Source organism: Halichoeres trimaculatus, unplaced genomic scaffold (genome assembly GCF_033239565.1).
Source record: "Halichoeres trimaculatus isolate MK-OKI-2021-1 unplaced genomic scaffold, fHalTri1.1 fHalTri1_scaffold_19, whole genome shotgun sequence".
NCBI lineage: Eukaryota > Metazoa > Chordata > Actinopteri > Labriformes > Labridae > Halichoeres > Halichoeres trimaculatus.
In genome coordinates, this window is record NW_027437197.1 from 5,006,188 (window position 1) to 5,021,028 (window position 14,841).

At 42.3% G+C, this 14,841-nt stretch overlaps 1 protein-coding gene across 3 annotated transcripts in view; it reads right to left on the reverse strand.

Moving 5' to 3' along the window:
* The window catches only part of man1a2 (mannosidase, alpha, class 1A, member 2), a 151,969-nt gene that overhangs the window by 110,409 nt on the left and 26,719 nt on the right, over positions 1-14,841 (reverse strand). For all 3 annotated transcript variants that reach the window (XM_074694550.1, XM_074694549.1, XM_074694551.1), the window contains exon 3: positions 4,090-4,351. In XM_074694550.1, coding sequence (XP_074550651.1) covers positions 4,090-4,351 — 262 coding nt within the window. The remainder of the gene's footprint in view (positions 1-4,089; positions 4,352-14,841) is intronic.

The window sequence follows — 14,841 nt, forward strand, 5'->3', positions numbered from 1 at the left end:
GTAAGTGTCGCAAACCTTAAAAACCTCAAATGTGATATAACCAATTTTTGAACAAAAGTAGTGTCATCAAAAACATTTTGAAGCAAACTGAATACTGTAGTTTGCAGGCTATAAACCGCTACATTTTTCACACTCATTGAACCCTGCAGCTTAAACAGTGGTGTGGCTAAATTACAGATTTTTACGATCTACCGAGCTTCATATTCTTGTAGCATCAAAACCAATACATTTTTAGATTATTTTTGTTATCAATAAAATAAAAAGTCATAAATAGCCAGCATGCTCTTGATTCCGTCCGACGGAGTGGCCACTGTCATGTCAACAGGTGTTTCTACTAGTTTGCAATAAACTTGTTTTCACTTTTTTTGGTCTAATAAGTTTGGGGAAAGCTTTGTAGCTCTGATCATACGCATTCACAACACGAGGCAAAGGAGTACAGCAGGACACTTTGTGAGGAAGCATGTGTGATGTTTACATGACGAGCAGTTAGAGGATGTACCTGTGGCATTGTGGTGTTCTGCTGTCTGGGAGCTCTTTAGATTCAGTGTGAGCTCTAATGACGGGGGTAAGAAAGTGGAGGATAAAACCACGACTGAGTGTTGCCAACTTAGAGACTTTGTCGCTACATTTAATGACTTTTCAGACCTCTCTGGTGAGTTTTTTAAAAGATGATAATTCTTGCGACTTTTCTTTTCATTTAGACATTGAAAAAACAAGAATGGACAGAAGAAAGTTACTTGGTAGTTCTAAACATATTTATGATGTTTTTACATGCTTTCCATGACAATAACATGCTAATGGCTTATTATGCAAATTAGGCAGCGTCATTTAGTGGCTCTTAGTGACTTCTGGGACAGCCAATAGCAACTTTCCTTACTGAGGAGTTGGCATGTTGAAACTAGCAATGTTTCACTCAGCTTTAATGATGTTTTAAAGGGAAACAGCCTCATTCTTTCAGGTTTTTTCATGACTATACATGACAGAATTGATTAAAAATAATCTGTTAATGGTGGATTGTTAGGGTATATAGTAATCTAAGGTGTTAAAAACAAGAATGGTGTACACCGAATCAAACCAATCCCTGATGAAAAAGGTCTGAAAGTGAGCTATGCCTTCGTGTCACGGCCCATTAACTGCATCAGCCCCTTTTTCTAACAGCTCTGAGACAACAACAGCTCATGGTGTGACAGGTGAGTATTGGAACAGTTAATAGTCGTTCATTTCATCCCTTTTCTTTTATTGCTCTAAAGCTCTCTTCATCTGCAGACAAAGGTTTAATGGACACTAATGTCACCGTGGTGTAATTAGTGGAAAAGCAAAAGAGCACAGAGTCCCGAGCTAATGGAAGAGGAAGCGTTTTTTATGTTATGTGCAGTCGATAAAATATGTATTTTACAGGCGTAAAAAAGATGTTCTCTTCTATTCCTGGAGGAACAAAAGGCCTGGCTGTGCCTCGGCTGGATGAAACAGATTTTTCTGATTTCTACAACCTCAGCTGGACTGAAGAGGGACAGAAAATGCATCCTCATAACCCCAAATACGATCGACTAAAACACAGACACAAAGGTGCTGTTATCACCACATCAAGCTGCATAAACAAGATTATTCCTGCACTTATTATTCAGGATGCGGTGATTCCTGGTGTGCAACACTGTGCTCATGTAAACAAACCATGTTCCTATTCATCTAACGCTCAGAGAGTCAAAGGTGGATGAGCTTGTCATCATCTCTTTTGTGAGATTTTCTTAAAATGTGATATTAAGAAGTTTCTGCTGAGAGAAAATGTCGTGAGCAGCTCAACAGGAACTTTGAGGTCTCTAGCAGACTTTTTCCAACGAGCTGCCTCCTCATTAAGATGGATGAGTTCATCATTTAAACTTTATGAATCAGCACTGAGGAAAGTAATGCTGTTACAGAGTGTCTCCATACTCCCCTGCTTGAACTCGTGGTTCCCGTCTAAATGAAACATATCCAATGACAAAGGGAGATGGATGCTGATACTCCTCAATGGACTTTACATCCTCCAAAGACAACCTGCAGCCCAGCCTTACAGAGACAAAGAAACCTGCAGTCTTACCCATTGTGCAGCAGTGTGCGATTATGATTTCTCCTCGGGATCGCGAGGCAATCACGAAAAAAGGGAGGAGTGCTGTTGTGTGCTGCACCGTGGCCCGTACAGCTGCTACTTTCTTGCTCATTTGGGAGTGTATGGCATTCTCTCTGAATGGCAATTATGAAGGGAACAAAAGGGGCATTTAGAGACAAAGGCGGGTTTCGGAGTGAATGGGCCTGCTCCCGTGCGCCGCAAGTGTTCCGACTCCGAGTGCTGCTTCAAGAGAGACGATATGAGGTAATTATGCAGGAGAACTTGCAGGGGGGGAAAGAGGAAAGAGATGAAAGGAGCAGAAAGGAGGGATAGGCTGGGGTTGGCGTAGCGTCTATGGGGAGCAGGAGCAGATAGCACCATCTGCATTCTGGACAGGCTCTGTCCGTCTGGCTCGCTGTTGCATTCAATAAAACGTGGCGCTGAGGCAGACGTAAGGTATTCAGACACACAGATCACAAACTGGCCTCACATAGGTCAGCTCTATTAATGCAGAGTTTTTGGGGTTTTCACTGGATTACTGCAACAGTCAGCTGATGGTATTCAAGTAGGTTGGTATTAGTTTCGCACAGTGGACCTCTTGCCACATGAGAAGACTTGTAAATAGGATCTGAATATTAGCTAAAAGAGGGAATTACAGTGTGAAAGGGTCCAAAGTTCTTATGATTAATAGCAGATAAATAGGAGATCATGGAGGAATTACAGGGACGGATTTTCAAAATGAGGTTGTGCAAAATTTTACATTTACAAACTTGCGCAAAATACTCCTTTACCATCCCCGTGTGTCATAGGGCTCATGGTTGCAAATAGGGATGTCCTGATCCGATATACTGAAAGGTATTGGCGCCCAATATGGCTATTTTTGGAGGATCGGATAGCCACGGATTATGTTATGCGATGGAGGCCGATCCAGTTTTCACGTTTTCAGCTTCATCACACTTTACGGCTGCTGTAAATCAAACCACATTGCAAACACGTCTGTGTGGGACTACTTCTCTCTGGAAAGCAGTGATAGTAAAACAAAGTCTTTCAACATTTATATTGTATTTGTTCTGTTGCTAGGCGCAGCCCTGTTGTGGTTGCCTGTTACAGCAGCTCTCTCTTCCTTGTCCGTTTCGTGTGATTTTTTTCATCTTTTTTTTGTCATTTTTGCATTTCGAGAGGATCATTACTTTGTATGGCTCATTTGTTGGTCATGGACACCAAACTGGTTTTGTCCTCATGGCTGCATTGTTTACATGTGAAATCAGCTGTTAGCAGCCTGTAGCATGTCAATGCTAACTGGTGCAAGGCTGGATGTTTCCCCACAAGGTGAGGAGAAGGAGGTGAGGATGACGTGCTGGTTCTCAGGTGTGAGCTAGAAAGTGACGACACGGACCTGTCATTCCATCCATCGTTATTGGGAACATAAGATCTATCTATAAGATGGACAAGCTAGCCATGCTAACCCAGCAACAGAGGGAATACGCCATGTTGGAAGAGCTTCACCTCCTGTGAGCAGACAGGATCCAGGAGACAGAGACTGAACAGACTGCTGAAGAAGCTCAGTCCTGGACCCTGTGGAGGTGGAGGCTGGCTGACTGGACAATGATGGACAAGCTGTCAGCATCTATTTTCTTATGGACCTTTTTGCACTTTCTATACACTTTCTTACTTTTGTTTTCTTGATTGCTGCTGTGACTTCTCCTGAATTTCCCCTAGGGGATAAATAAAGTATTTTCTATTCTATTTTATTCTTAGGTGAGTGTTCCTCAAGGAGGTACCAACAGGGCTCACTCTAATAAAACAAATATGATTCGTCATTTACAACAGAATCACCAGACGGAGTACGGGATTTATCAGAGAAAGGTATCAGTATCAGATTGGTATCGGCAAAACATATCGTGAAAGAAATCATGAGTCAAAAATCTGTATCCAGACATCCTTGGTTGCAAATGCCTTCCTGAATTCTATCAAACCAAACTAGACTGCTAAGGCGGTCTCACCTCTCTGATCTTGTCCCGTTTCTCTTTGACGTCAGGCTCAGGTGGTTCCCCGTCGCTGACGCCGACCACTTTGGGCATTGGAACCGGAGGAAGCGGTTTTGGCCCCACGTCCTTCTTTTTCAGATCCTCCACCACTTTGTTTTTCTCCGTCTGAATCTCAGCCTGCAGCTCCTGGCGGGACTTCCTCAGCTTCTCCTTGGCCTCCTGCAGCGCCCGCTCATGGTCTGCCCGGATCTTGTCCCGCAGGCTCTCTTCCTCCTCCCTGCAGGAGACGGGAGAAAGGAACGAGGTGAGTGTCTTTCTACCAGTGTTTGGATCGGCTTTGTCAAAGTGAGTGTGCTGCAGGGTTTAGTACTCAACAAGTAGTTTGGGAGTAATATGATTGAAGAAAAAAGCACAGGTGTGAGAAATGAGAATTGTTTTAACCTTTTTTTTCAGGTATTACACAGATTAACTCAAAAAGTAAAGCACAATCCTTTGGGAAGGAGATGTGGAAACTGATTCATCTTGTATTTTTCAACAAAAATAGACAACATTTTTAGCTTTTTGTTTCATAAATGTAAGAAATGCATTTGTCTTTTCTATTTCTACCTCAAGAGATTAAAAAACCTCTTGATTGGTATAACAACAGACCCAGAAAGCATGATTAGAAGCCTCTGCAACACACAGCTGCAGGAAATGAGACTTTAACTTCCCTGCTTCTGATTGAGATCAATATGAGACAGGGGACAAAAAAAACATCAGTCTCCCATGGGAAACCGAAACCCCTCACTTCCCCCCTCGTCTCTGCGGTTACATCAGCTCCAGGAAATAGGACAGGTGTGCAGGAACACAAAGAGGAGGGAGGATGCAGTGCCAGAATGAGAAACATCATCTTTGGTTTCACATGGCGGTGCGAGCCCCCAGGTGTTGACACAACTCTACCCCATGAGGATGTGGGTCAGTAATGGAAAACAAACACAGCGGGACGCCGAAGCAAAGGTGACAGGAGGAAGAGGACACGGTGCTGATCTTCTTGAAGGGGAGAAAAAAAAACCCTTCAGAATTCAGCCCTGAAACTGGTCTGGAGGCTGTGAGGGCAGAAACAACCCAGGAACATTACACACAACGTGAGTTAAGCTCGAGCCGCTGCTAAAGATTCTGCTCTTGTTCTGAGGATGAGGAGGAGATTGACGCAGAGCGGGAGGAAGGATGTGAATTTAAACATAAGATTGATTTGTTTAGAACAGAAAATGTGATCTGAATGATACATTTAGTCTTAATGTGTCCTTCTTCTTCCTGTGACGTCCTATTCAATGCTCGGACACAAACTTCATTACAAATCACACTGAAGTGATAAGAAGCAAACGAGAATGTGGTTTAGAGAAACAAGATTTTTCCAGATATCTACAACTAAGACATCGACTTAATACAGTTATGACAGAGGCGTTAGGAAGTGATACCCTGAGGGTCTTTGCTTCAACTTATAGCGGGATTGTTTGTTTATCATCAACGCCGGATGCACACACAACTTGGGTGCAGCAGCACTGCGGAGTATAATGGTTTGTCAACTGACGTGGAGGAGTTAACCACCAAAAAACACACTTTTAAACTAAATATCATCACTCATAGGGATGATAAACGGCTCCCAGGTTTGTGAAACAGCAGTGAGTGGACAGAAGAGATCAGCAAGTGGACAGACGTAGAGAGCATTTTAAACACACAACTGTCACTTGATGCTCATGACTGCATTATCCATGGACACTTACCAGACTGTGACAGTCCAGGACGTTAATGTGTGTCAATAAATCGGAAACCCTTCCTGACCAAAAAAAAGCACACAGACTGCTGAGTCTGAGACCTGGTTCATAATAAAAGAACCAGAAAACTACGTCCGGAGTTAATTATTTACCCGCGGACGTCGCTGGTGTTTCAGTGTAAAGTGTGACCCTGTTAACTGGTGACTCTCTGCCATTAATCACTGATACTGTTGGCTGAGAGTCACCAGTTAGCAAGGTCGCTATTAGCTCCAAAACACCGGTTGCTCCGTGACCGTCAAAACCTGATAGACGTTGCCTCTGTTGTATAGTATCGTTTCTTAAAACTGAATACAGAACAACCGTACATTTTGATGCTGATAACAGGTTGAATTTAGTGTTCAAAAAAAAAATCTAACGCTAAATCGTCTGAATGAATGGAGCTAAACGCTGCTTCTGCAGTCAAGATGTGTGAGCATCTTTATGATGGCGTAGACTGATAATCCCTCAATAAATCTGGGGGTGGAAGTAGACTAATATCTAGATTATACAAAAATTTCCAAGACTCTCTAATCTCACACACCCTGCATGCTAAATGCAGACGGGTAACGGAGGGAGATCTGGGTGAGTCCAGATGGAAGAACAGATGAGGTTCTTTATTAGCCCCGCCCACAAGAGACATCAAGGTGGTTTATTTTGAGGTTGTCCAAACCTTTGTCATACTGGTCTGACCCAATCATTAGCAGACTATTATTTAATGAAGAAAATATTGATAGGAGGGAGGAAGCTGTTTCAAGCAGCCCAACGCACCAACACTGGAGGAAAATCGCCATCTTACCTGGGTAATCCTGCCAACGGCACGTCTTAGATATGTGCATGTGAGGAGGCCTGAATTGCTTTGAGTATCTCTATTACGTGGCTTTAAGTACCAGAATATTAAGTATTGTGCCGACTAAAATTTGTTAGGAGTCATTTTTCATGAAAAATGAGGATGTATGACATCCATTGTTAAGGTTTTCTCAATTTGTCTGTTGTAAAATGAAAAGGAGTGTAATAAATATGAGGATATCTTTTGATGTTTTTGTATGTAACCGTCCTGAAATGACTTTGTATGCTCCTTCCTGAAAAAAAAATAAATTTATAAATTAAAAAAAAGAAGCAAACAGGCAAGAAACTCTGACACTAATCAGTGTTAATCTGTCCCTCAAACATGTCACTGCTTCAGCTCCACAGTTACCTGTACCATGAAATATCCATGATCAATCAGAGTGTGTGTGAGACAGACCTTGACGATGCTGCCTCGTTTTAAATTGTTAAGAACAGTCAGTCTGAGAAATCATGAAAATAGCTCTGTGTGTGTGTCTGCTGTGTGTGTGTGAGCTGAGTGCAGCATGTGACTGTGTTTATTAATGACCTTCTGTGTGATAAACGCAGGAACTGTGGGAAGAACTCACCACCCGCTGGGATCCGTGTGGACTCAGCTGCAAGTCCCCGCCGAGCTCCACGGCGACATTTTTTACAAAATGTGAAAACAATACCGAGAATGTTTACGTGTTTGCTTCGCTGTGAGATGGAAACTCTGCTTCGGTTTGATTGGTGGATGGAAAACAGAGTCCTTATATCCGGGATTGGTCCTGATAATGACTGTAAGCTGCCTCTGCACGTCCACATCCGTCTTTTTATTATCTCATCACTTATTATTCATTTATTATCTTATAGCTGTACAAATACTCTAAAAACAGAGATAGCAACACAAAGATGATAAGACAAAGACAAGGAAGTACAAGACAAACAGGAGCGAGTGGTTGAACTTCTCCCTCCTCACATCACACCATTACACTGTGTGCATCCTTTTCATAATGATAGCATGATGCTGAATGTGGGGCCAACAGAGACCAAAATAAACAGCTTCCGAGTTACGTAACAATCACCCTGGAAACAAACTCATAAATATTCAAATCGCAGCTCAGCGTGTCTGACTTTAATTGATGGAAAACATATTTCACAACACCAAGATGGCGATTAGTGCGTGTGCACGCAAGGGCGGATGGAGAAATGCATCTGTAGCAGTTATTCCAGTGTGCTGTGTTTACATTCAGAGGACAGGAAGTGTTAGGCTGCATCTGCATGACTTAAAGGTTTGCGATGAGGTTTCTGTGAGAGCAGTGTGTGTGTGTGTGTGTGTGTGTAATTCTATATCAGGAGGTGCCACGTCTCCTCTGTGCCACTGTGAGCGAGTGTGTCCCCTGCAACATGCATTTAAATGTGATATTTACACGACACTGCTTTTATTACATGACAAGCTAATGTCTGTGTAAGCGTTCACATTTATGATGCATGTGTGTGTGTGTGTGTGTGTGTGTGCGTGCGTGTGTGTGTGTGTGAGGGAAAGAGAGGTGCATGGGAGCATGGCAAAAGAAAATGAGCAGGTTAAGCTGACGGCATCATCTCTTAATGGGTGCTGATTCTATTCCATACATGTGTGTGTGAGTGTGTGTGAGTGTGTGTGTGTACGTATTAAGGCAGTTTGTTGTCAGGGAAACAAACTCCATCGATACAATTCACAAAAGGTGCAGGCCTAGAAAAGTGCACACACACACACACATACACATACACAATCCTGCAGAAGACTTGTTCCCACACACACCGCATTAGCCTCCCTCACCCTGCACACTCCTCTTCCTCCTCTTATCCCGCCCCACTCTTCATCACACTCGTTCCAGCAGCACCAAAGGGTCCTCTCTGACTCTCATATGATGTCAAACATGCAATTAAGAGCACGTCAACAGCCGCCTGATGCAATTAGTCTGACAAAGACGAGCGTAAAACTGCGAGCAGCATTCGAGCGCTCGGCTGACTTTTAACAACCCTCATGTGGACTTTCCAGCAAAGTGGCGTGTTGTCACATCCGGGAAAAATTACTGGAGCAAGAAGAGCCAACTTCTCTTATCAGGCAGGTTAATAATGCAGAACAAGCAGGGACTGAGTTGAAACATTTTTATGAATCATGATGTTTGAGGTTTTTTGCGATTCCCATGGCACCTGAGTGTCACTTACACAAGCATGTGTGAAAAAACCAGAGGATGTTACAGATCTGTTTGTCATCATTTCTGTGAAGTAGGGGTGGGCGGTATACAGGTATCATAAGTTGCCACGAAATGAATTTTGCTTTACGGTTATTACCGCGGTAAAGCATTGTTACACTTAATTTAGTCCAAGTAGTGGTTAATCTATGCGGGAGATTTGTTTCTTCTAACGTAAGAAGACACTTTTCTGCCACAGCCATTCTGAAAATACACCTTTAAGGCCAGTAGCACAGAGTCAGTGACGTTAAGTAAACATTTACCGCGTGCAGAAAGCGAAACAGCTGGTGTGCATAATGACGGTTACCCTGTTTTCAACACAGACTGTACATCGCTATAAGTAAGAATCTATGGTCAAACCTCAAAACCTAAAATGTGATGAAACCATTTTTAACAAAAGTAGTATCATCATAAACAATTTGAATCAAACTGAAATCGTACTTTGTGGACTATGAGCCGCTACATTTTTCATACGCTTTGAACCACAATAGTGCGGCTAAATTACAGATTTTTACGGTCTAACGAGCTTCATACCCTCGTAGCATTAAAACCAATAAATTTCTCAATTATTTTCGTTATCAATAGAGTATGTGCCAATTAAAATTTGAGTTTTGCTGAGCTTTGACGGAGTGGCTGCTGTCATGTCAGCAGGTGTTTCTGCTGATGGGATCGGTAGGCTACAACAAGCATTGTGCTAGTTTGCTTAAGTTTGTTTTCACTTTTTTTGACCAATAAACATGGAGCTACAAAATGTCTTTGATAGACTCCTGTTCTGAGGATGAAGCCCGAGCGCTGTCCAGCGCCACATGTTGTTCTGTCGGGACAGGTTATTGTTTCTACTCCTTGTGGGTGACGATGATAAATATCTTAAAACAGTATTGAATGATTTAGGAATCCTACCTTGGATTGATAAAGCTGTAGACCGAGAAACTGCTTCAAAAGTTTTTGTTTTTTTTGTGTCGTGGTTCAGGCTCTGAGTCCAAACTCTCACCCTCTGTTCTTCAGTCAAAATCACTGATTTGTCAGTATCTCTGTTCAAGTCTGTTTGTTGTAGGGATGTCCCAATATTACATTTTCACTTCCGATATGATACTGATACTGCAGCATTGAGTATTGGCCGATACCTATTTTAATCCGATGCGATATCAGCATTAAACATGCATACTTTTATTACTTATTTTGTATGTCTGTCATGTTAGAAAAGACTTGATTAAGTGATATTATTTAAACAAAGCACAGTAGTCAGAAGCAGTAGGTATGAGGAAAAACTGACCCATTTATTATTAACCAATGGGTAACATAAACTGCTTAAATCGGAGATTTTAGATGCATTCCGATACAATACCGATACTTGTTTTTTGGTGATATCGGATTGGACACCTCTAGTTTGTTTCCTGAAAAACACGATAACGGTGGAAAAAAACACGTCAGTAAAATGTTATGTCTCATGCCACAGCCGTCTGTTTTACAGCAGCAGTGTTTAGAGGAATAAAAGCTCTGAAATCTTAAGTGCTTCATTAAACAACCTTACAGGCCTCAGAAAACATACAGAACATACATTTAGGAAAACACACGGAACGAAAAACTAGTAATGTTAATTTTAACAAATTTGTTGGCTTCCAAAATGTTATGAGTAAATTGCTCACCTTTTTTAAATAACATGCAAAAAGTTTTTGTTTTTTTTCTGTAAGTGTTCTTCACTCCTTTTTCTATTACAGTATTAAACATTTTCCACCTGCTAGGTACACTAATAACACAGAACAGAGTCAGAATCATGTTTTGAAAATACTTCACTTTTTTACATGTTGGAAAATCGTGATATAATTATGTTATCGCAATTTGGAGGAAAAATACCGTGATATAAATTTTGGGTCATATGACCCACCCCTACTGTGAAGAATGAGAAAAACCAGCTGACCTATTAATAAATTATCCAGATTACCAAGACTTCTCCACCTTTCCCTCCCACATCCCCAAACTCAAAGTGAAACCAGGGCAGCCCTCTATTAAGTTGTTTGATCCATTTCAGGCGATTCCTAATCTCCTCCTTTTATCATTCCTCCTTCCTGTCACTGGGATTTCTTCTTCTGTGGCATCTTGAAATCTGCTGCTCATTAAAAAAGCCGACCCTCTCCATGGCAACTGCAGAGAAGCAGCAGTTGTCCGATCGCCTGGTGGGGTATCACAGAGAAGGTGTTTCTTCTTCTTCTTCTTCTATTTTTTTTTCGGAGGCCGTGGAAACACAAGGCTCCAGGGAGAGAAGCATAGGCTGGATTGCACATAACCATGGCAACAAACAGCCATACAATCACACACACATATTCATAGAGGTCACAGACAGCAAGCCGGACAGCTGGGCAGCGCGGGGAGAAGTCGCCGGACTCCGTGTTTTCAGCAAATCAGTTTCAAACCTCAGGAGCTGCTAGATTTAAACGACTCAAACTGTTGATTTTATGCATTACCAGCGTGTACAAGTGAGGCCACACCTCCTGGCTGCAGGGATGATAAACCCCGCTCAGCTGGAGGGCCGTCAGCCTCAAGTGACAGTGACTCATTTCACACCCGGAGCAGACGAGAGTTTTAACGCTTTTACATCGAGACCCAAGTGTGACCCGCTCAGTGTCAACTGGTATTAAACCCACGCTGAACTTCTTTCATATGAGGCTGCTTTCACAAATTCATCTGCCTTCAAAGAGCGACGCTGAAGACTCACACACATCAAAAATGAAACATTAAAGAGCAAAGGAAGCGTTTGGTATTTAAGAGTTACAGGGTTAAGCTCTTGAACCTTCAGCATTTGAGCAGAGTATGTAGCAGAGCATCACTGAGTTACATTATTTAGCTTCATGATGCAGTCATTTCATTCTGATACACCGCCGTGCGTTTACAGCCAAAATTGGATCATGATTGGAGCCACACGTGCCAGGCCTTCACACCAATTTACAATCAGATAAAGCCCCAGTTAGCCATTAGCTACCCACAAATTAGGTTCCTGTTCAGTGGTGACATTATTCATCATGATTACTGGAGGAGGAGAGGATAGCAAGGGCAGCGTGATCGTTAGAAACCATATGCTCAAAGAGACGGCACGACAGGAATTTGGAATCAATCTGAGATCAGGAAAGACGGTGTGTTGGAAAAAGTTCATGTAGTGGCTTAAAGCTGGCACACATGACAAGATTCTTCAAACCCTTGCAGATTTTAAATATATATATATTTTCTTTTTTCATTTTAGTCTTTAATTACAAGCTTGATTTGAAAAAAGATAACTGCTTTTCTCAAGCTGAGGGTGAAATGTTTTTCTTTGACTGACGTGTGAGGTGAATAAATCCTAAAAACTGACTCGTGTGTGATGTGCATTTTGGGGAAAACATAGCTCCAGATACAGTCTGTAGATATCATCATCATTCAACTTTTTCACATGGTATGGGGTTAAAAAAGCAAACTAAAAATCGCAAAAATTTGGCATATCAAGGAATCACAATTCAAACCGGCACAGCACCCCAAAAATTGTAAAAATGTGACTTTGGTGTAAACAAACATGATGGACGACAAGAAGATGCAATGATGGCTGTTTTAGGCCTCTTGTTTCCAAAAAACACACCACAAAGAAAAATGATACTAGAAAAAGTCAGTATGAGTTGGAAGAGAGTAAAATTATCACAAGTATCACGGAAAGTTTGGAGAGCACGGCTTCATTCTTTTCTTACTCCCTCTTTCATCAGTCACCTGATTCAACTCGGGTCTTGATTGGCTTTTGTTCCTGTAAACGTGACATTACACTCTGCGTGCTGGACTCATCTCGGAGCGTCCCACACGCTACAGGATTTCTAGTCGCAAATAATAATCATGTTCATGATTTACGAGCTTTCCTTCAGAGCAGATCAGACTGGACAATAAGAAATGGTCCGGTAGAATGGTCCATTCAAAAGATTCGGTCACTGAAGCGTTCAGTACTTATCTGCAGTACTTAACAAGCAAAAACTCAGCCAAACGTTCAGTTCTGCTTGTGATCGTTCTGAGGATTTAGTGGGAGAAAGCTACAATTTGCAAACTGAAAGCTGCTGCACACGTTTTCTTTCCCTGACCACTCTGTTAAGTACGTTAAGAACAGAGATCACTCACTGACTGTCCGACTGAGAGACTCGGAGATGGAGCTCACGTTCAGTACATTCAGTCGGTGACTGAAAGTGAAAGTGTGAGACTGCGCAACCCTCAGTTTATTCAGTTTTTTCAATGAGTGAACGAAATGAACGGGAGCTCCTTTCTCAGTCAGTCAGTCAGTGAGTGATTCGTCAGTGTAGTTCAGTTTGTTTACCGAACTGAACGGGAACTGAACATGTCAGATTTGGAGTCCTCAGCCTCAGTCACATACAGTGTTCTGACAGAAACATGATCATTTGAGATAGTCGTTAGTGGATGTTAAAACAATGAGCCGTTCGCAAACTGAAGCTGCTATAAAAAGCACAGACATTTCGTGACACCTAATGTTTAATAAAATATTCACTATTTCCCGGGATTTGGAGACATTGGGGCAAGATGTAGGGGTGGCACCACACAAGAATCCCAACAGACTCTGGTTCAGTCCGTACATTTCACTGGTAGGAAAGGGGGAGGGGGCAGGCTTTGGCGACTGAGGGTAGAGAGCGACAGAATTGAAAAATGAACAAATCTTTTCAGTACATGATTCAGTTCAGTTCGTTCACCCAGATGGTTTGTTTTGAACGAAATGTTCACAAACGACACATCACTAAAAAAATCTCTTAACACATCCCACGCAACAGGAAAATCAGACATTAGGTCGACAATCAGGCCTTTGCTAGCTTTGATCAACCCCATTATCCTGTAAAGTGTTGTCATCCATCATATTATATCATATCATATTCTTAATGGCTGTCTTGCGTGTTATCACTCGTCCTTAAGGATTATATTACTTCTACAACATTTCATAAATAGAAAAACCCTCTCAGCACTTGAAATAACACGCTCCCAGAGGACATGTTGGCAGCAGCAAAGGCAACTGATGAATAATTTACATCAGCGTACGCCTCTCTGTCATACATGTGTTTAAGGGCATATGGAAAATTTAATCAACAGCTGATTTGTTCTTCAGGGGGTTTCACGATCACAGCGCACCGCACGACGACTTGGTGTTGTAAGTGTGACAGTGTAAAGGCAATCCCAAGTGTCTCCACAGTTCACCTCCAACACGTGACTGTTACAGAGACAGTGTGTTTACTTCATCTGAAGCGACCGCTCTCCTGAGAACGACCCCCCCCTTGAGCTCGACGTGCTGTACACAATCCTGTCTCCTGTTAGCCAATAAACAGGAAGACCTGAGAGAAGACGACACAGAGTTTGGAGAAGCAGCAGCGCAGTGTGTGTCTGGTTTGAGCCAGCTGCTGGGGTTTCCTTCAATGTGAAATATCATACAGCTTCCATGTCTTCATTTTTTTTTTTTCCCATGACCCACTTGGCTCAAATGGAAGCAGCGCTGCTGTATGTGGAACAACTCTCCTCTGCTAACCGTGGGTGTGAAATAGCATACTCTCTCTTATTCCTCCAGCTCCTTCTGTGCCCTAACAATCTGCTCCTGCAAGCTAAAACTTCACACACACACACACACACACACACACACACATCTCTTTTTTCACTTTCTCGTCTTCTGCTCCTCCTTTCTTCCCTCTTGGCTGTCTCATCCATTGTTGCTCCATGTCGACAGCCCTTCTCATGTCTCTTTTGTTACTATTTGTTCAAAACTCCCCCCTCCCACTTGTCAAGTGTTGCCTGTATCAATTACTGATCGGTTATTTTCCTCGTTCTGCTGCTCATCAAACCCAGATTAGAGCTGAATCGCATCCAGAGAAAATGTGAAAATGTGCGTCCTTATTGGCCATAAATGGACCATGAATGCGCTCCCACGGGAGAGAAAT